General features: G+C 47.6%; 1 protein-coding gene across 2 annotated transcripts; it reads left to right on the top strand.

Moving 5' to 3' along the window:
• The first annotated feature begins 877 nt into the window (after window positions 1–877).
• On the top strand, window positions 878–17,259 carry PARK7 (Parkinsonism associated deglycase). 2 transcript variants are annotated; one of them, XM_027110303.1, is made up of 7 exons: window positions 878–980; window positions 2,074–2,191; window positions 3,593–3,694; window positions 5,491–5,550; window positions 6,419–6,488; window positions 10,681–10,767; window positions 16,892–17,259. In XM_027110303.1, the coding sequence occupies exons 2-7, from the start codon at window positions 2,102–2,104 to the stop codon at window positions 17,050–17,052; spliced, it is 570 nt and encodes a 189-aa protein (XP_026966104.1). In that variant the 5' UTR covers window positions 878–980; window positions 2,074–2,101; the 3' UTR covers window positions 17,053–17,259. The 2 variants fall into 2 exon arrangements, with proteins under 2 accessions (XP_026966104.1, XP_026966103.1); XM_027110302.1 differs by having other exon boundaries at window positions 965–1,073.
• Window positions 17,260–19,046: the final 1,787 nt, after the last annotated feature.

Raw genomic sequence — 19,046 nt, 5'->3', positions numbered from 1 at the left:
AAGAACTCGAGCGTCTCGCTTCACTGTGGTAGTGTGGGACCCAACCTGCGGTATTTCTTTTTTTTTTTTAACACGCAGGCTCAGCGGCCATGGCTCACGGGCCCAGCCGCTCCGCAGCATGTGGGATCTTCCCGGACCGGGGCACGAACCCGTGTCCCCTGTATTAGCAGGCGGACTCTCAACCACTGCGCCACCAGGGAAGCCCTACAATATCTCGTAAGTACACCTAGACGTGCCTGATTTACGTGCTCGGCTCCCTCCCTAATTCTGTGGATGCAGAAGCAGCTTTGGAATCTTTAAAAGATACTATTTTGAGAAACGAATACACCTGAAATTAGCCTCCGTAACCAAATTAGTCACAGGGGATCGGGTGACAGAGCGCAGGGAGACCCTGAAGAGTCCTAATAGAGCGGGGGCGACGAGGGAAGGCGCTCCAGGAAACAGGAACAATGCAGAGGGAGCCCTAAGTGCACAGATGAAGCGTGAAAGGAACAATTCTACTGATATTTTGTGAAAATGAGTATTTAAAGGAAGCCGACGCACTCTCCAGACCGGCACAGCAAAAAACGTATGGGCTGCGGGAAAAAAAAAAAAATAAAAACGGGTTAAATTCAGCGTGAGCCGTAGGCACACCGAACCGTGCCTCGGATGTGGGAGATTTCGGCAGGATACGTGAGTCCACAGGCTTCCCGCGGTGCCGGTTGTTCCAAATGGAATCAATCCCAGGAGCACAATCTCCACGCAGAAGGGCAGGCGCTTCCCACCCGTTCTCCAGGGTGGGTTCGGCCGGACGTGACGTAACGTGATGTGAGCGAGGTGCGTCTGCGCAGTGCGAGGCTGAGGAGGCGGGCCGGACGGCGCGCGTCTGCGCAGTGAGGGGCGATGAGAAGCCGGACGGCGCGCGCCTGCGCAAGGAGGTGCTGAGACCGGAGCGTGGCGGCGCGCTTGCGTGCTGGTTTGCGTACCTGCGTGAGTCCTGGGTTAGTCTCGTTCTGGCCGTGTTGTCCTCCGGGTAGAGGTGCCGACGGAAGGGGCCGAGTCTCCGCGTCCCTGGGAAGAGAGGCGAGGTTCAGGTCGGGGTCTTGGGGAACCCGGCGTGTGCGCAGGCCGTGGCGCCGCGGGCGGCGAGGGCGCGCCGGCCGCCCGCTGGACCCTCGGGGGGTCCCGGAGGCGGCGCGGACCTGGCCGGCGTTTCGCAGTGTTTGAGGGATGGGCGGCCTTCTGACATAAGCAGAGGACGCCGTTAGGCCGCCAGCGTAGTAGCAACGCTAAAGCTGCCGGAATTTGCGTGCATAGCATCCCACCAGCCGGGAGCTAGTTAATCCTGTGTGTGTTAGCATCGTTTTACCAAGATCAGTTCACGGAAGACAAATCCTGCGGAAAGAGAACAGGCTAAAAACTATTCAGACCCTGGCTTAGCAGCCGTCGTTTACAACGGCGTTTGCTAAGTGCAAAGAGAGAATCTAGCTGCATTGAGCGTAGTGAGGGGGAATTACCATTTTTCTCCGTTATTTAAAAAAAAAAAAGTGTGTTCAAATATTTAACACTGTTAACCTCCCCCGAATTTTTAGTGCAGTTATTGGAACTAAAAAAAAAATCCCCTCCAAAAATCTCAGGAGCTAATTGCTAAAGAGTGTATTTCGTTTCTCACCCAGCTAATAAAGTTTAGTCGTTTCTCTGTGAAATAGTACTTGAAAAAAGATGACTTTGTACCTCCCCCGCGTCGTGTGAAATGAAAGACCCATGTACTTGTGTCTTGGAAAATTACATTTGCAATATATTACTAGGAATTGGATTTTTAAAAACATGATTAAAGAAAGTCTAAACAATACCAGCGTGTTGGCAACCTTACTGTGTTTTCATCTCAAAAAACATCAATTGAAGTGCTGTGAAAACCAGTGTTAATCTAAAATGTATTTTTCATGTTCAGTTGTGTTTGTGTATCAAAACCTTTTCCCTAGGAGGCACTTAGTTACTCTCCTTAAAAATGTTCCTAAAATTGAAGTTGTTGGCTCTTACAGAGTCGCAGTGAAAGTTTTTCGAAAATCTTTTTTTCTTTTTTCTTTTTTTCAGTTACATCTTTAAGAAATCCAACATCAAAATGGCTTCAAAAAGAGCTCTGGTCATCCTGGCTACAGGAGCAGAGGAGATGGAGACGGTCATCCCTGTCGATGTCATGAGACGAGCTGGAGTATGTCCCCCAAAGTTTTCTAGCTCTCCTGTCTTTTAAAACCTTTTTGGATTTTTATAAGTCATTTTGAATAAAGTAATGTTCCATGTACTTTATGAAGTATTTCAAACAGACACGACAGTACAGAGACTGCTTCCACCTGTTTATCTACTGTGCACATTTACTACTTGTTAACATTTTGCTATATTTCTTTCTGACCTGTGCCTTGAAGAACAGGTGCTTTAAAGGAAGAAGGCATTGCAAAGCTCTCTTTGTAAATTTCCCTAATCCCTTTCCCTTTCTTGCCCCAGAGGTAACTGCTGTCCTCACAGTGACGTATGCGTGTCTTTAAAGTAGCATAAGAGTGTGGTTCTCATTTTGCATGTCTGTGGTATAAACCTATATATACACATATAACCATAGTGAATGCTTAAATAGCATTTACTGAGTGGTAGGTATCATTCTAAGCACTTACATAAACTTTTTAAAATTTTATAACCTTATGAATTATTGCCATTCTCATTTTAAAGTTGAAGGAACTGAGGCACAGAAACAATCAATAAAATAATTAAATAAAGTGCCCACGTTGTAGTAAAAGTATAGATCCAGTTTGTTTATTTAAAAGTGCTGCGTAGAGAATTCCCTGGCGGTCCAGTGGTTAGGACTCTGTGCTTCCCCTGCAGGGGGCACGGGTTCGGTCGCTGGTTGGGGAACTAAGATCCCACATGCCGCGCGTGGCATGGTCAAATAAAAAACAATAAAATTGCTGCTTAGTCTTGCACTGTAGGAATATGCCAGTCTATCCATTCCTTTATTACACTGTTTCACAGCATTCTAATACTGTAATATTCTTGTACAGGTTTCATTGTTCACAGGTTTAGCAGTTTTTCTAGGCTCTATGCCTAAAAGGAATTGGTAGTTGCATGGTTGATGTTACTAGATTTTGTCCAATGACTATCCAAAGTACTAATATGTGGGCCCACCAGCAGTGAGGAAAATTCCCATTTTTTCCAGTATTGTCAACTTTGTAAATTTTTGCAAGGCGGAGTAGTATTTCGTTGTTTTAACTTGTATTTCTACCTTAAGAAAATACCAGGAGGGTTAAATGGCAGCAGCAACTTTGCCAGGTGGATTGTTGATAGGATGATCATATAATGTATCACCTAAACCAGAACACTTGTGGGAGAAAGGACGCTAGACAGACAGGGTGCTGGGACAGCATCTTTAATTCATACTGTTCCAGGCAAAGTGGGACAGAGCCAGTGATTAAATATATTTAGCCGTCTTAATAGCCTAAGGTCAGCATGGTTTGGTTGCAGTATTTCCTGCCCAGTTATTTTAAAACACAGGGCAGCTGTGGAAATGTTACTCTAAATTTATGTTTCAGTGTTCTTAAATATCATGATGATGTCTTTCTCTTAGATTAAGGTCACCATTGCAGGTCTGACTGGAAAAGACCCGGTACAGTGTAGCCGAGATGTTGTCATTTGTCCTGATGCCAGTCTAGAAGATGCAAAAAAACAGGTTTGTTCCATATACTTGGAATTATTCCTTCCTCTGGCTTCTTTATCAGTTTCTTGAACTGTCTCTTGACGACATCTAAGACTGTTGTTAGCACAGACTTATTTTAAGAAAGTTACTTTGCTTGGACGTCTTCGGCACTAAACTAAGCCCTGGGAAGTGAAGGACTTTGCCTTTTTCCACTGTGTATCCACGGAACCTGGCAGGTCCCTGATACCACGTGTGCTCAGTGTGGGTGGATGGGTGGGACCCTTTCATCAGTGTTCTGGCTCATACAGGCAGCCTGTCCTCCGCTTATAATTGTGTTACTTAATATAAAAGAGTCAAGTGGATATTTCCCATTCATTTTTCACTCTTTACTTGAAAGCTACTTCTTATCTTTCCTTTATCAGTGACACAGACGTGGTTGTGTGATTCATGTTACATGGAACAACTCATACTTGATTTGTGGTCGGATTAAGGGAGGGGTAAGAGGTCCCCTGAAATTGGTCACTTTTTCATTATTGCGATTCTTCCTTTTGAGGGGGACCAACACTTCCGGGAATCTGTCAAGAGCTGTGGTCCCTTTCCTCAGAAGCATGCCCCACGCTACGTATACCAGGCAACTTTGCACACGGTTTCACCAGGCTCAGGCTTCAGGGGCCGGTGTGACAGGAGTGTAGGCTGTACCCTGTTGGAGCAGAGCCCTCTCATGGACGGCCATCTCTGCCCTCCTGGGGAACCTGGAGCCTGATTTCCCTATGCCTCACTCTCAAATGCATAGAAAAAAGTGTATTCCTTTCTAATAAATCCAGATATTTCAGATTTATTTGCTAGACTGTGGAGTGTAAGAACATTGGTATTTCACATAAATCGGTGAAACTTTCTAAATAGCAGGTTAAAAATGAGAGAGTAGGAGTAAATATTCCTTCCCTGTTCCTTTTTGTCCTGTGGTGTCTGGGTATTTTAGAACAGGTGACATCTTGTGTCTATTTAGTGTTTAGTTCAGTTTCCAAAAGGAGTGAAAAAAGTTCTGTACTTCACAAATATTGTTCTAAGTTTTGCTTGGTTTTCAAACAACATAGGGCATTTTACAGTCTTTAAAAGTAACTCGAAATAGTATATGTTGGACTAAAAATGTAAATTTTCATTTCATTTGCTTAATGACTAAATTTTTAAAGCTTTTAACAATTTAAGATACCGTATTAAACCAATTTCTATTTGTAATTTCAGCAAGTTTGAAATCATTAGACTTCTGGGGTGTTCTGGTATCTGGGATACTAAAATATTGCATCATTTTTATCCTCCAAGTTCCATTTTTCATAAGGTTAAGAAAAACTTTTTGTGCTTTTTAGAGTTTGTTTTGTTTTTAGTTATTTATTACTATGTACATTCTTGTTGAAAACAATTCACGCCGTGTAGACAAACGCAGAGTCAAACGCTAAATGTCCCTTTCTTGTTCTCGCCCTCCCCCCACCCTGCCTCAGCTAGCGAGCTCCTTTGTCCATGAGTGTCTGTACACTGTACACATGTATGTGGGGGCATTGAGAGGTGTGTGCACACATGCATCTACATGCGTGTGTATATTTATGCTTTGTACAGGAATGAGATCGTGATAACGCCTGCAGTTCTGCAGCATGGACATCGTTTCATGTTACTGTGTACAGATTTTCTGCAGTTTTTATCCCATTACAGAGAAACCCCTAATTTAACTGTTCTTCTGTGAACAGCTTTTTGCTCTGATGTGAAAGTGTTCCTGCTCAACGCACACTTCAAGTGAAACATCTTCACGTCCTTTTTCATTTTTTGAACTGTTACAGGGACCTTATGATGTGGTGGTTATGCCAGGAGGTGGTCTGGGCGCACAGAATTTATGCCAGGTAAAGCTGGGGGGCTTCAGCCTCTCGTATTCTGCTGGGTTTGCTGCTAAAATATTTCAGGAAGGAGGCTGTGAATAGATTAGGAAAAGGTGAAATTAACAAAGTGCTGTTCTAGCTTAATTTTTTAAAAAAGTTTCTGATAACATTTACTATAGAAGTAAGCGGAATTGGTGAAACAGTTATGAACAGATTCTGTGAATACAGTTCAAATGTAAGACTACTTGTTTTTTTCCCCCAACCGCAGCAGAATGATTAATTTTGTGCTTGTGAGAAGGGTTAAGCCTAGAAAGATAAGAGGTCGGCTGTCTACTCAACCATCGGGGTTAGGGAGGTTGCAGGGGGCTGGAGCTGCCAGCTTGAATGAAAAATGGCATAAAAGAAGCCGCTGCTTCTTCTTTTTGTCTTGTGTGAAGAGTTAGCCTGCAGGAAGAAGAAGAGAGAGAGGTGGCAGGGGCAGGGCACACAGAAGCTCATGAGGCAGGTGGAATCAGACATTTGGGGCTGCTGAGCTCCACTCCCTACTCTGCTGTCGGAAAACACCCAAAACAGCACATTTCCTCCCTTCTGTGTCTTTCTCCCTAGAGTACAAAATGGCAAGGGTTAATATGCCCAAGGGAAATTGCTTTTCTTATCTTTAAACATCTTTAAGAAAAGGGTACCTTTTTCTTATAGTAAATGCCTTGATTGGGTTTAAGGATGTAGAAACACTACGAATTTGGTAGTTTTTATATTGATGATTTAGCGGTATTGTTGAAAAATAGATTGAAGACCTTGTGGTTTAAGCTAAAATCAGATTCTGCCGAAGTTGTCAGCCAGATTGGCTGCAGCTTAATGACAACGTGCTGTGTTTTTGGTTTTCTTTGACTAGTCCTCTGCTGTGAAGGAGATACTGAAGGAACAAGAAAAGAGGAAGGGCCTCATCGCCGCAATCTGTGCGGGTAAGTACAGAGCCGTCCTGTGTTCAAGTGTGTTGTTGACTTTCTTCAGAAAATTCGTGACGGGGTCGTCTTTAGTTATAAGATCGTGTTCCCAGTACTTCTTCCCCTTCCTAAGGTATTAAGGGCATCTGTATCGGTGTATTTAGTTTGGGGCATGAGGCTGATGTCATCTCAGAAATTACTACAGTTCCGTTTTCTGCCTCTCCCTGCCTTTGGTCTACGTTCTGTGAAACTTAGTGTTTTCCCTGTTTGGTGGACCTGGAGGAGAACGTGGCCCCTCTGGCACTCAGTAAACAGCTTGTTACGACAAACCCCCGTGCCAGGAAGTACTTCTGCCCGCACAGGGTCAGCAAGAATTGGGCCAGCATAGTGTCAGAGCTCTGCCCTGTGCTTGCCCTGGGGGGCTTCCTGCCTGGTCCCCAGTGTTGAGAGCTGGGTCTTAGGTACTGTATTCTCTGCCACTTAATTTAGAGTAAGGCTGTTGGTGCTTTGTCGATGTCTCCACATCTTTGAAACCTAGTAATACTTTGGTTTTTGATACCATTTTAAAGTCCATCCTTCTTGCTCTAATATCAGATGATATTCTGCCATCTTGCATTTTTTTCATAGTGTAATTTTGGCAGCTGCTTTCCTTATTCATAGGTCTTCATTAAATGTTTGTCAAAAAGAGCAAATACGGGCTTCCCTGGTGGCGCAGTGGTTGAGAGTCCGCCTGCCGATGCAGGGGACGCGGGTTCTTGCCCCGGTCCGGGAAGATCCCACATGCCGCGGAGCGGCTGGGCCCGTGAGCTATGGCCGCTGAGCCTGCGCGTCCGGAGCCTGTGCTCCACAACGGGAGAGGCCACAACAGTGAGAGGCCCGCGTACCGCAAAAAAAAAAAAAAAGAGCAAATAAAGAGATGAATGTATGGATGGTTAATTAAAATGATGTGTTGATATTTTCTTCAATACAATAGACTTTTTAAAAGAAGTCATAGGCCGGGGATCTGGGGACTGCATTACAGCAGTGGTTCTCGGAGTTTTTTCAGAGGGTTCGTAAGGGCAGAGCAGATACTATTTATACACTATTTGCCTTTTTCCTTCTTATTCTCACAAGAGTGCCATCAGAGTATGACGATGTCATCATTCAGGCATGGCTTGTGTGCTCGAGTATTCTTATGTTGTAAACCTGTCCCAGTTTTAATTTCTAGCATGGCAGATACTGATAAATGTAACTCGTATAATAGCTAGAGGGGTCCTAAGACCCCTTTACATGTTTGAGAACCTCTGCATTAAAGACCGGGAAGGACTGAGGGGCAACCACCTGGCAAGTCCCGTCCTTGGGTTCCGGTCAGCACTGATCTCTGACCTGCCCTTGGGGCTCGGGGATTTCTGTCTGCTGAAGGACACTGCAGCCCAAGCAGCTGCAGCCCTCCTTGTGGAGGAAGACAGAGGTGCTGTCATTCACGCAAGGGCTTAGTCCCCCTCCCCCTCCCCACGTGCTGACCCTCACCTCTGCCTCATTCTTAGTGCTTTACCTAAAGGAAGAAAGGAAGGGTTTGGGCTGGGTTTGTCCTCTTAGGACTGTGTTGCAAGTAAAAACCACATATCAGTTTGTCATTTTGTGTCACCAAAGTAGAATTATCAGCCACATCTGGTTCAGGGTTTTGTGTTCAGGCAGACTTGAATCCCACGCTGCTAAGACACACAGGCCTTGTCGTCATTTACATCCACATTGTAAAGTGAACGGAGCTAGTGACCTGTTGTCCTGTTGAATGTCCTGCACTGCCCCTCTGGGTGCTGCACAAAGTAGGAGAGGCGTGATGGCCTGTGAAGGAGATTGCAGCGAGGTTGGAACGAGTGATGGGAGAGATTCTGGTGTTTAAATCAGCAGATGAGAACAAGATGATTCTTAACTGTCACAGTTAGGAAATGGGAACGGTTTATTGAACTGAAGGAATATTAACTTAACCCCTAATATGGAGTGAACGGGAGAGACAGAAATTGGAAGGGAGGCTGCCTTGAGAAGAAAATAAAACGAGATTCACTCTGGGTGGGGCAGGGGAAGGAAGCCTGGAGGTGACGAGCAGGCTGCGGGCAAGCGCTGGGCTGCAGGTGCAAGCTGGGGGCGGTTGCCGGGCTTGGTGTTCCCTCTGTACATCACCACACGGTGGCGCTGTTGGCTTTCGCCTCTGGGCCTCCCAAGGCGATTCTGTCCACTGGACCCTCTGTTCCCTGAACCTTCTGCTCCCTGCTCAGAGCTGGACCCCTGTTGCAGACTCGGCCACATTTCATCCACCGGAATCTCAAGTAATAGGAGCAGTTAAGTGTCCCCTCGAGTTTTCCAGCTAGGATTCTGAAGCACCGGCAAGCAGTAATTTTGAGCTTACCGTACAGTCACTGATGTTATAGGCAGCCATTTTATCACCTGGAGGGAGCGGCCTAAGAATTCCTCGCTCACTGTATGACCTGCTGTCCTCATGTACGATCAGTCCTCGCTTGAAATTTGCTTTAAAATATATGACGTAGGAAATTATTTTTTATTAAAATCTTACAAAATAAGAATTAAAGGTAATTCATGAATACATCAAATAAAAATTGAGATAATTACTCAATTTTTACACACTCCTAGGATTTGCTACCAAACATAGCTCTCATATGCAGCATACAAGTAAGGAGGAAGGGGGCGTCAAGTATATTTAAGAGGCTTTCCAGTTAAGATATAAGTGAGGACTTGGTATGAAACTGACAACTGACGTTAAGACAGAAAGCTTATGTAATTACGTATCATTTGTTTGATCTTCCTGTTAGTAGCAGGTAAGATCTGAGTAGCCTGTAGGTAGGTCCGTTATATAACCACTTTATCCTTGGAACGGTGCTGTAAAACGAAAGGTCATGAGAGCAAGTGCTTGGGTTTGCTGGAGTTAAAGTGTGCAGAGTCCGTCCTGGGATGTTAACCACAGTGCCCTAACCACTTAGAAGGCCACGGTGCTCTTCTGAAGTTTTTCTGGGTGTGACATTAGGCCTTAGAAAGTTTTTCTTTTGTTATTTTTTGGTGGCTTAGAGGGAAAAGGTAGAAAAACTACTTTTATTCTAAAAGTTTTAAGATAACAAATAGGGACTTTTTTGTCTTAGTCCCTATTTGAGGACTGTGACCTACAAAATATGCTTGTGATTAGCAGTGAAGTTGACCATTCATAAAAATCTCAAGTTAGCAGCGGCATATTTTTTTTTAACCTTCATTTTAAGAGGGAGCATGTAGAGGACCACAGGGGGCATTTGCACAGGGTTCTTAAGTGCGTCGTCGTGAGACAGAAACGCCAGTGCCTTTGTATCTCAGACATGGGCATTTCACAGGTGTCTCCTTTGGGGCTGGTACAATGTCCTGTTCATTTTAATAATCCTACCGCCTGATACATTTGGATAGACAGATGGATGAGTGCTAATTTTTCATTCTCAAGTAGAAAAATAAAACTAGTCTCTACAATAGCAGTCAAGCCCAGGGGTTCAGAGAGTATTAGTTGCCTTTAATGTGTAACTGAATCTTCCATGTGCAAAGGGTAAGCAGGATGTTTTGCCCTCCATGGTCTCCCCCTCCTTTGTGCCCCTGTTACACTTGCAGCCTGTCCCTCGAGGGGACATGTTCTATTTATCTGTTTGCGCCTCAGCTATAAAAGCAGATATTTTTGATTAAATGGTTATTGATGTGTTTTAAGTTTGTGCGTTTTTGCCGCATGTGCTCAGCAGATGGTTTATTATAAACACACTTTACCTCTCATACTAAGAAGTGTTTAGTTTCAGAATCGTAAGCATATTTTATTTTATTTTTTTTTTAATTATTTATTTATTAATTTTTGGGTCTGTGTTGGGTCTTCGTTTCTGTGCGAGGGCCTTCTCTAGTTGCGGCGAGCGAGGGGCTCTCACTGTCGCGGCCTCTCTTGTTGCGGAGCACAGGCTCCAGACGCGCAGGCTCAGTAGTTGTGGCTCACGGGCCCAGTTGCTCCGCGGCACGTGGGATCTTCCCAGACCAGGGCCCGAACCCCTGTCCCCTGCACTGGCAGGCAGACTCTCAAGAACTGCGCCACCAGGGAAGCCCCGTAAGCATATTTTAGATAAGAGCTCCTGATTTTGAAGAATAGTTTTGCTGCTGTGATTTTTAAAACATGGGTTTTTCTGTGTCTACATTTAAGTCTTTTTATTCATCTTCTTTTTAGGACCTACGGCTCTGTTGGCTCATGAAATAGGTTTTGGAAGCAAAGTTACAACACACCCACTTGCTAAAGACAAAATGATGGACGGAAGTAAGTACCTGCTTATATTGTAATGAGCCAAAAGACCTACTCAGAAAGCTGTGCTATAGCGTTGTCTCCCGCTTGGTAGACAGTAGTACATAGGGATTCTCTGTGGGTTGGGGTGTGATGTGTTCCTCACTTTCTTTGCAAGTGTTTCAGTGAGAGAGATGGGCTAATGGTGTGGGTGTCTACGTGTGCGCCCCCTGACGGTGTGGGTCTGCAGACATGCACCCTAACGGGAACGCAGGTGCTGAGCCAAAGGCCAGCCTGGCTCGGAGTGGCGCAAAATGCCAGTTTAACGAGTGTTTTTACTCAATACTTTGCCAGTGGCCTGAGGGTAAATTTTAAACCTTGATAGCGATTTCAGAATGTGCCCTTTTGCCCACAGTCCAAAGTAAAATGGACATTGCTCCCTTCTTCCAGAGGAGGCCCGGGTGGCAGGCAGGCCTGTTCCTTCGCTCATGGGCTTCTTTTATAAATATCAGCTAGGTGTTTAACTTTCATTCATTTATTTTTATGAGAACAATTTCTATACATGGTTAAAATAAAAATGCAAACAGTACAGAAAGGGGTGAAGTAAAAGGAAGTGTTTCTCTTCTCTCTAACTTCCCCAGCACCTTTCTACTTTTCACATTTAACTTCTATTAAGTTTTCCTGTGAAACTCTAGAATTTTCTCTGCACATACTCATTGCCCTTTGCAGTTTAATATTGTTACTCACATGAGATCTAGTAAATACATTCTACAGCTTGCTTTTTTAACCTAATAGTATAACCTATAATTGATCGACTTTTTAAAAAATTCTCATATTGTTGCTTGTCACTTGGAGATTATTTTTAAAAAGCATGTCATTGTCTCTGCCCTCCAAGAGTTAACAGCTTGCAGAGACATGTGCATCAGACTTAAAAATATGAGGCAGTGTGTAATTAACAGCAAAACAATGTAACCAAGCTCCTGGATGTACAACTGTGTAGCCACTGCTTCTCAGTGTGACATTCAGAGCACCAACCAGGTAGTGTCTTTTGTCAGGTGGTATCTTCCTCTGCCACCTGTCCCTGGAGTGCATATCACAGGGAGGCAGAGACCCTGGAACATGCAGAGAGAAAGGAAAGTCACGCTGGTGTGGATAAGTGCAGGGAATCACAGATTCCCACTTAGAAGCCAAAAGTGGTTCGACTGGCGTTCAGCCAGCAGGGAGACCGAGTGACCGGCTCTGTTTAAAACACCCACCAACCAAAAACCAGTGGCTAAATAAAAAGACTAATAGTTAGGGAGGGTGGGAGGGAGACGCAAGAGGGAGGAGATATGGGGATATATGTACACGTACAGCTGATTCACTTTGTTATACAGCAGAAACTAACACACCATTGTAGAGCAGTTATACTCCAATAAAGATGTTGGAAAAAAATAAAAGACTAATGGTATCAAAAGCGGATTTGAAAACAGCTGCGCGACTGATAGATTTTCTTGTCTATCTCTGTTCTGCTCTGGACTTATTCTGAACTAAAAGTAGGGCAAGTAAATTTTTTCTTATGTTAATGCTTTCATCGCAAAGTAAAGTGAAGCATTTTTCATTCACTGCCTTTTTAAAAAGATTAGTAGACCTTATTTTTTAGAGGAGTGTTATGTTCACAGCAAAATTAAGCAAAAAAGTACAGCGTTTCCCTAAACCCCCAGTACCCCACCCCATCCCCCTCACCGTCAGCTTTGTTTCCCCCACCAGACGGTGCCTTTGCTGCAGTCGATGAACCCGCGCTGATGTGTCATCATCACCCAAAGTCCATAGTTTATGTCAGGGTTCACTCTCGGTGTTGCAGATTCTGCGTATTCTTAAATCTGATCCAAAGTAGTATTTTCTTGGAAAATCGATGAGTTTAGTTGGCAGAAAGATACGAAGTTGTCAGTAAAACCATCTTTGTGAAAATTGATTTTTTCTTCTAAAGGCTCTGGTTTCTGGGCATTTTTTATTGTAGGGATTTAATTTACTTTGAGCTGATGGAGGGGTTTGGGAGGGTTAGAAAGAACAGAGTCGGGCTTCCTTTAGTAGTTACGACACATGAGAAGGAAGGAGGAGTGGAACGTGTTCCCCGCTATCTGCACATGTATCTCTGTGGCTCTTTCCTTGTAATGCCTCAGGAAGTTGAGGCTGATAGAACTAGAAAAAGATGAGATCGTTAACTCTCGGGCACCTACAGGGTATATTCCTGCGTGTTATCTCGAGCCTTGCAGCCCCGGTGCCCAGCAAGGCAGGTGTTGGCTTCACCTCGCCTGGGGAGGCGAGGCCACTTGTTGGAGCTGGGCCGGAACTGGGGCCCCCGCCTCTGTCCTGGTGAGGCCCCCCACACGCCTAAGTTACCAGCATTGCATTCTGTCCTCTTACACGTAAGTCCTAGTGTAAGAGAAAAATGTTTGCAGTTTCTGCCCCTTCAGAACATTCTGAGAGGTGGAGCTGTAATCGCTTCCTGGATGTCTCCTCCGGGAGGCCCTCTGTCTCGTCCTCGTGGTGAACGTTGTGTTAAGATCAGTAGGCCTGGCTGTGTGCTGAGTGCTGGGGACGCCGCAGTGAACAGGCTGCCCTTGCCTGGCCATGTCTGCGGTAGTGACACCACCACTTTCTGCTGGCGTTTGGTTCGGTTGGGTTCCCATGATCATCCTGTTAGGTTGGTATCATCCCCATTTTACAGAAGAGAAAAAGGAGGCTCAGAGGGGTCAGACAGCTACTGAATGGCAGACCTGGATTTGAACCCAGAACTGCTGTGCTCAGGGGTCGGCGGCTTTTCCTTGAAGGGCCAGATAGTAAATATCTCGGGCTCTCTGGGACGCCCCGTCTCTGTGGCGACTCCTCCACCTGTGGCGCCCAGACCATGTAGGTGAGGGGTGTGCAGGTAAACGCTGCCGTTAGTTGCTGCCCCCTGGCCCCTGGCCCCCCCAGGTGTTTGATCTCTGGGCTTTGAGAGAGGCTTTGGGGTGTTTGCTTAAAGTTAACGGAATGAATGCCTCCTGCGGGTTGGCCGGGAGTTGGCTGGTGCGCGGGGCGTTTTCTTCATTGTCGCCACTAGGTGGAGGTGGTCCGTAAGTAGACCTTTTGGTCTACTTCCTGGTTGAGATTCTTAGAACCATGGAACCTTTAAACATCTTTAACCAGTTTAGGCTGTATTTGTAATATTTTACCCACAAAGAGGTTGTTAAGTGAACCATTTAGAGCCGTGCCTCCCGCTGACCTGTCCATCTCAGCTCCAGGAGACCCAGCCCAGCCGGTTTCCTAGTTCAGCTTTTAAAATGATCTTTAACCATCAGGAAATGAGGTTAGATTAGGAAAACCTCTCGCCCTCAAACCAGGGATCCACTTTTCTTCTAAAAAAGTGTAACTAGGAAATGTTTCACGTACTGTAGTCAGTTATTTCAGAGGGTGACGTGATTTTTAATGAGGTTTAGGAAGACCTAAATCACTGCAGGTGTTATTCATCCACTTTGAAAGGACATGAGCATCAGGACGTGGTTTCTAAAGCTCGTTAACACAGCAGAAGCATCTTGCTCAGGAGACTGGAGACTTCTTTTTTTTTTTTTTTTGGCTGCGTTGGGTCTTAGTTGCAGTGCGCGGGCTCAGTAGTTGCGGCGCACGGGCTTAGTTGCCCCACGGCATGTGGGATCTTAGTTCCCCGACCAGGGATCAAACGCCTGTCCCCTGCATTGGAAGGCGGATTCTTAACCACTGGACTGCCAGGGAAGTCCCAGGAGACGTTTTTCTGTATGTGTTCACTGAACAGGCATTTCCTGAGCTCTTCCTTAGGCTCCGGGAACAGAAAAGGGAACAAGATAGAGCCACGTCCTCAGGTGTTCTCGGGGGTGGGGGGTGGGGGGGCGGGACTGGCAGGAGGTCTGCACTGAGCATGGGGGAGGGGAGGGGTTCAGAGGCGGTGTGTGCCTGGCTCTCCCTGCGGGGACTGGGTGTGGCGGGATCTCACAGAGGACCCTCTGTCCTTTGTGTCCCACGTCACTGAGTGGTACCACCACCCACCCACCCAGTTGCCCAGGACAGGCGACTGGGAGTCATCCTTGATGTCTCTCCACATCGAGTCTTTCCCCAAGGCCTGGGCATTTTATCTCCAAGGTACGTCTCAGACCTTCATTTCCTCTCCGTTGCCGCTGTCCCATCCAGGTCGCCGTTTGCTCCCACCTGGATGCGGCTTCTTTTCCGTCTCCCCTCTGGTTCCTTCCGGTCCAGTCTCTGTGCGCAGGCCAGGCCCCGGGGTTTGTGCACCGTGACGTGGAGCTCAGGGTCACCTCAAGGTGCTGGAGAAAGTTGGCGAAGGCTTCTCCTGGGGGAACTGGGTGTGCTCTGATTTGCGCTTTGGAAAGGTTCCCGTTTTGGTGGTGCTGAGTGTGGAGGGAAGGGCAGCCAGAAGGGAGGCTGGACGCAGAGGTCCCGCAATAAGGCAGCAGGCGGAGGAACATTCATTCATTCTTTCAGGTGCCATTAATACCCTGGGCCAGACGGGCAGGTGAAGGCTCAGCGTTTTACAGAATAGACAATAAACAGGAGACGTATTGTTTCCTCGGCGCTGCGAGGGCGCTGTGATGGAGTGACCTGAGGGACCTGGTTTAGAGAGGGCTCACAGGTGCCCTCTCTGAGGGCTTGGTGCTGATGCTGAAATTGAAAGAGCAAGTCGCTGAGAAGAGCTTCCTGGGCAGAGGGAGCAGCCCAGGCCCCCCGTGGGGCCGGAAAGAGTGCAGTGTGCCCGGCAGCAGCTCCCGGCACGAGAGGGCTGTGGGGCAGGCTGCATGGGGCGGTGGTGCTGCACGCGCGCGTGGAGGGAGGGTCTGCTGACGCCTGCATGGCGTGGAGGGTGAGAGCTGTGGGGGCTGGTGCGGGGAATCCCAGCTTTGTGCCCTGAGACTTGCCCGGAGGTAGTGTCATTTACTTCCTGGGAATATAGGAGAAGCACGTTTCTTATTACATTTGCAAAAATACAGCCAACTGGAGCCGCAGAGGAAAATAGTCCCTGACGAGTGAGTATGGTTCCTCCTCCGCGCCTCCCTCCCCGCTCCCGATCCCTTATGTGTAGTTTGTGCTTGTTTGATTTTGAGGCAGCAGAGCACGTGTGTGTGCGTTACCTAGGTAGTCTGTATCACAGGTAGTTTCTACCTTCAACACCAGTTCACCCTCATCCCCCTTTCCTCCAGCATTTTGTAGGGAAGGAAAAGTAATTTTCCCTCTACCCTTCTGAGTTCTTAGTTGAGACCCCTAAAAAAAAAAAAAAAAGACAGATTGACCAGAGAAAAACAAGCTTAACATGTATACATGGGAGATACCCAGGGAAAAATGAGTAACTCCCTGAGGTGGTTTAGAATTCTGGCTTAAATACCATCTTAATAGAGAAAGGAGACGGGGAGGTAGGCCTCTCAGGGGAGCGTAATTGGCTTTTAGGGAAGTTGAAGGGACCCTTCGAAGAGTAGCTGGGAGGAGTAGTAGTTGTGACAAAGTTCGTCTGGGTGTGGTGTCAACTTCTAGTTTTCTCTCCCGGTTGATGAGACTCCCGGGAGGGGATTTCTGAGTTCCTTCCGGATGATCTGTCTTTAGGCAGGAAAGGAGGTTCCGAGGAAGCCACTCCCTCTCCCTGCCTGTGCTGTTTTTCAAGTGCTTTTAGCTCAAAATAATCAGTAAAGCAAAGCAGCCTGTTTTGGGGTGGCGTTTCCTGAACTCCTGCCATCACACTTTCGAGTGTGTATTCTCTCCCCTTCACTTCACAGAATTGACCCTTGGGTGTGTTGTGGACTAGAAACGTGACTGCTTAGCATTCACTCTGGCGTCCCCCTCACACGTACGAGGGCTTTTGCAGCTGCGTTGAAGTCACGTGTGTTCACACACTTCATTTCAGCGTTGGTAGCGCCTCCTGCTCTTCGCTGTGCGTGGCGGCCTCGGTATCTTCCCGCTGTGCTCCGAGAGCTGGGAGTGCCTGAGGGTCGCGAGGGACTGGCCACCTCGTTGTTGTCCTGGGGGTTTTTGCTTGTTCTTGTTTTGATTTTCATGAGACCAGTAGTAGTGCTGCAGGGGAGTGGGACTGCTGAGTGGTGGTTCTTGCTGTCCAGCATAGCCCGCTGGGACATAACCCTTTTTTGTTTTTATTTCGAAGATCATTACAGCTACTCAGAGAACCGCGTGGAAAGGGACGGCCTGATCGTCACCAGCCGGGGACCGGGAACCAGCTTCGAGTTTGCCCTGGCGATCGTCGAGGCGCTGGCCGGCAAGGAGGTGGCCGAACAAGTGAAGGCCCCGCTGGTTCTTAAAGATTAGCGCAGCGAGGTTTGGTGATGGGTAATCCATGCTCACCGTGTTCGCTTTAAACAAAGAAGGGGGATTACCGTGCGGAGACGCCGTCATCACCATCCCCCCTCAGTGTGGCTGTGACGTGACAGCTGCACAGAGATTCCTCAACCTGCACTTGTGTCCCCACGTTTCTGAACCTTGACTGCAGAATAAATGGGGCATTTAGCAAAACTACTGATGCTTCCTTCCTTTACTTCTGGCCTCTGTTTTCTTGTGTGAAACCAAGTGATTGTCAGCTTCGTCTGCAGCTCTTAACTATTGATACAGCTGCTGAAATAAATGAATAGGAAATGCATTTTACACAGCAGGGAGGAAAAGCATAAAACAGAGATTGGAAAGGCTTGTGACTTCTCTCCCGTCCATTAACTGTATCTCTAATGTGCGACTAAAAGATACCAACGAAGTTGGCTGCACTGGTGAATTTTTGTAAGCTAATCCCTCGTCTCCCATTGCAGAGAGAGTCCTGAAATGGAATTGAAAACTTCCCAAGGCTGGCCTAGCCTGCCCTCCCTTCCCTGGGTAACAGTACCTGGCTGTTTCACCCCGCGAGCCGCCCGGCTCCCTTGTGCAGTGGGTGGGATGCACACCAGGGCTGGGCACACAGCCCAGGCCCAGCCAGTCAAAGCCTGACGCACCCTGACCAAGGTGGGACCGTCAGCCAGTGGGATTCAGTGCCAGGGCCTGCGCCCTGCCCGCTGGGGTTCTCAGCTGGGTGGTCAGGAGGGCCGGCAGTGAACCTGGAGGAAAAAGGCCTGGCCGAACGTGACTCCAGCATGACAGGCGGAAAGCTCAGAACGTGCTTGACCCAAGATCCATCTGCCCCGAAGCAGGCAACGCCTGGACTTGCGAACAGGAGCCAGCAAATTCCCGTGGCTTTTTTGTTTCACTATTTATAAGTGACTGATGGGACCCAGAGGAACGAGGTAGTGGGCAGGCTCCTGAAGGTGGAGGGCTGAGCCACTGAGTAAAACTGCCGAACCACCAGTGTGCTCTGCTGCCTGTCCCCGCTTGCCCCCCACCCCACCCCTGTCTCTCCTTCCCCCCTCCCTCCTGTTCCTCCTTCCCTCCCTCCTGGCCTTTTAGACGTGTGGGCTGTGAGGTTTCTGTCACAACTACTCAGCTCTGTCCTAGTAGCACAAAAGCAGCCACAGCCACTCCACCAAGCAGGCAGGATGGCTGTGCAGCAAAACCTTTATCAAACCGGGCAGCAGTGGGGATTGCACCCTCGGGCTGCAGTTTGCCTACCCCTGAACCAGAAGGCAAGGCAGATGTTACTGATGAAAAATGCAAACGTAATTGCAGGTTTTAATAAGCACTGATGGTGTAAAGAGGATGCCGGGGAGGGAACAGGGGAGACTGCATGAGGTGGGGGGGCCTCTGAGGTGAGGTTTCAGCTGAGACCTGACGAAAGGTCAGGTTTGCCCCTTCAGCAGCCGTTGGCTGTGTGGACCTGCTCTGTGCCCAGCCCATTCCTGGTGCTGCAAGAGCCACTGGGAGACACAGTCTGTCCTCTTAGAGCTAACATGTGGGATTGGGAGAGACTGGAAAACATCTACGTTCTATGAAGAGAAGCAAGGTAAGGGGGCAGTGACGGGGATGTTTCCTGCAGGGCGTATATAGGAGACCTCTGTGAAAAGGGACCTGAGGGGAAACCTGGAGAGATCCGGTGTTGAGTAAGGCAGGACTGCTAAGAGCATTCCAGGAAGAAGAAACAGGAAGAGCAAAGGCCCTGCGGCAGGATCAGTGGGGTGTGGAGGGCGGCTGGCTGGGGGTGGGGTTGGAGAGCTAGCTGGCAGGCACCTAGATGGGGAGCCCTGGAGGAGGACCCTGATCTCTCTCGGTTCAGAGGTTCTCTGTTGAGAGGGGACCGCAGGGGGGAGGACCCCAGAGGTGGGCGCCCATGTGGGTGAGAAGGCCATTCCCACGTTTCCAACTCGAACACAAGGTCAAATGGAGATTGT

The sequence above is a fragment of the Aethalodelphis obliquidens genome, unplaced genomic scaffold, assembly GCF_003676395.1.
Source record: "Aethalodelphis obliquidens isolate GAN/ISIS:26980383/991018 unplaced genomic scaffold, ASM367639v1 scaffold9, whole genome shotgun sequence".
NCBI classification, from domain to species: Eukaryota; Metazoa; Chordata; class Mammalia; order Artiodactyla; family Delphinidae; genus Aethalodelphis; species Aethalodelphis obliquidens.
This window is presented reverse-complemented; position numbering and strand designations above follow the sequence as displayed.

What these genes read in the sequence shown, in the direction of transcription:
- PARK7 (XM_027110303.1), top strand. Translation starts at nt 2,102, where the DNA reads ATGGCTTCAAAAAGAGCTCTGGTCATCCTGGCTACAGGAGCAGAGGAG. An exon ending in TAGAAGATGCAAAAAAACAG is followed by an intron (nt 3,695 to 5,490) that starts GTTTGTTCCATA and finishes GAACTGTTACAG; the next exon opens with GGACCTTATGATGTGGTGGT. An exon ending in GCGCACAGAATTTATGCCAG is followed by an intron (nt 5,551 to 6,418) that starts GTAAAGCTGGGG and finishes TTCTTTGACTAG; the next exon opens with TCCTCTGCTGTGAAGGAGAT.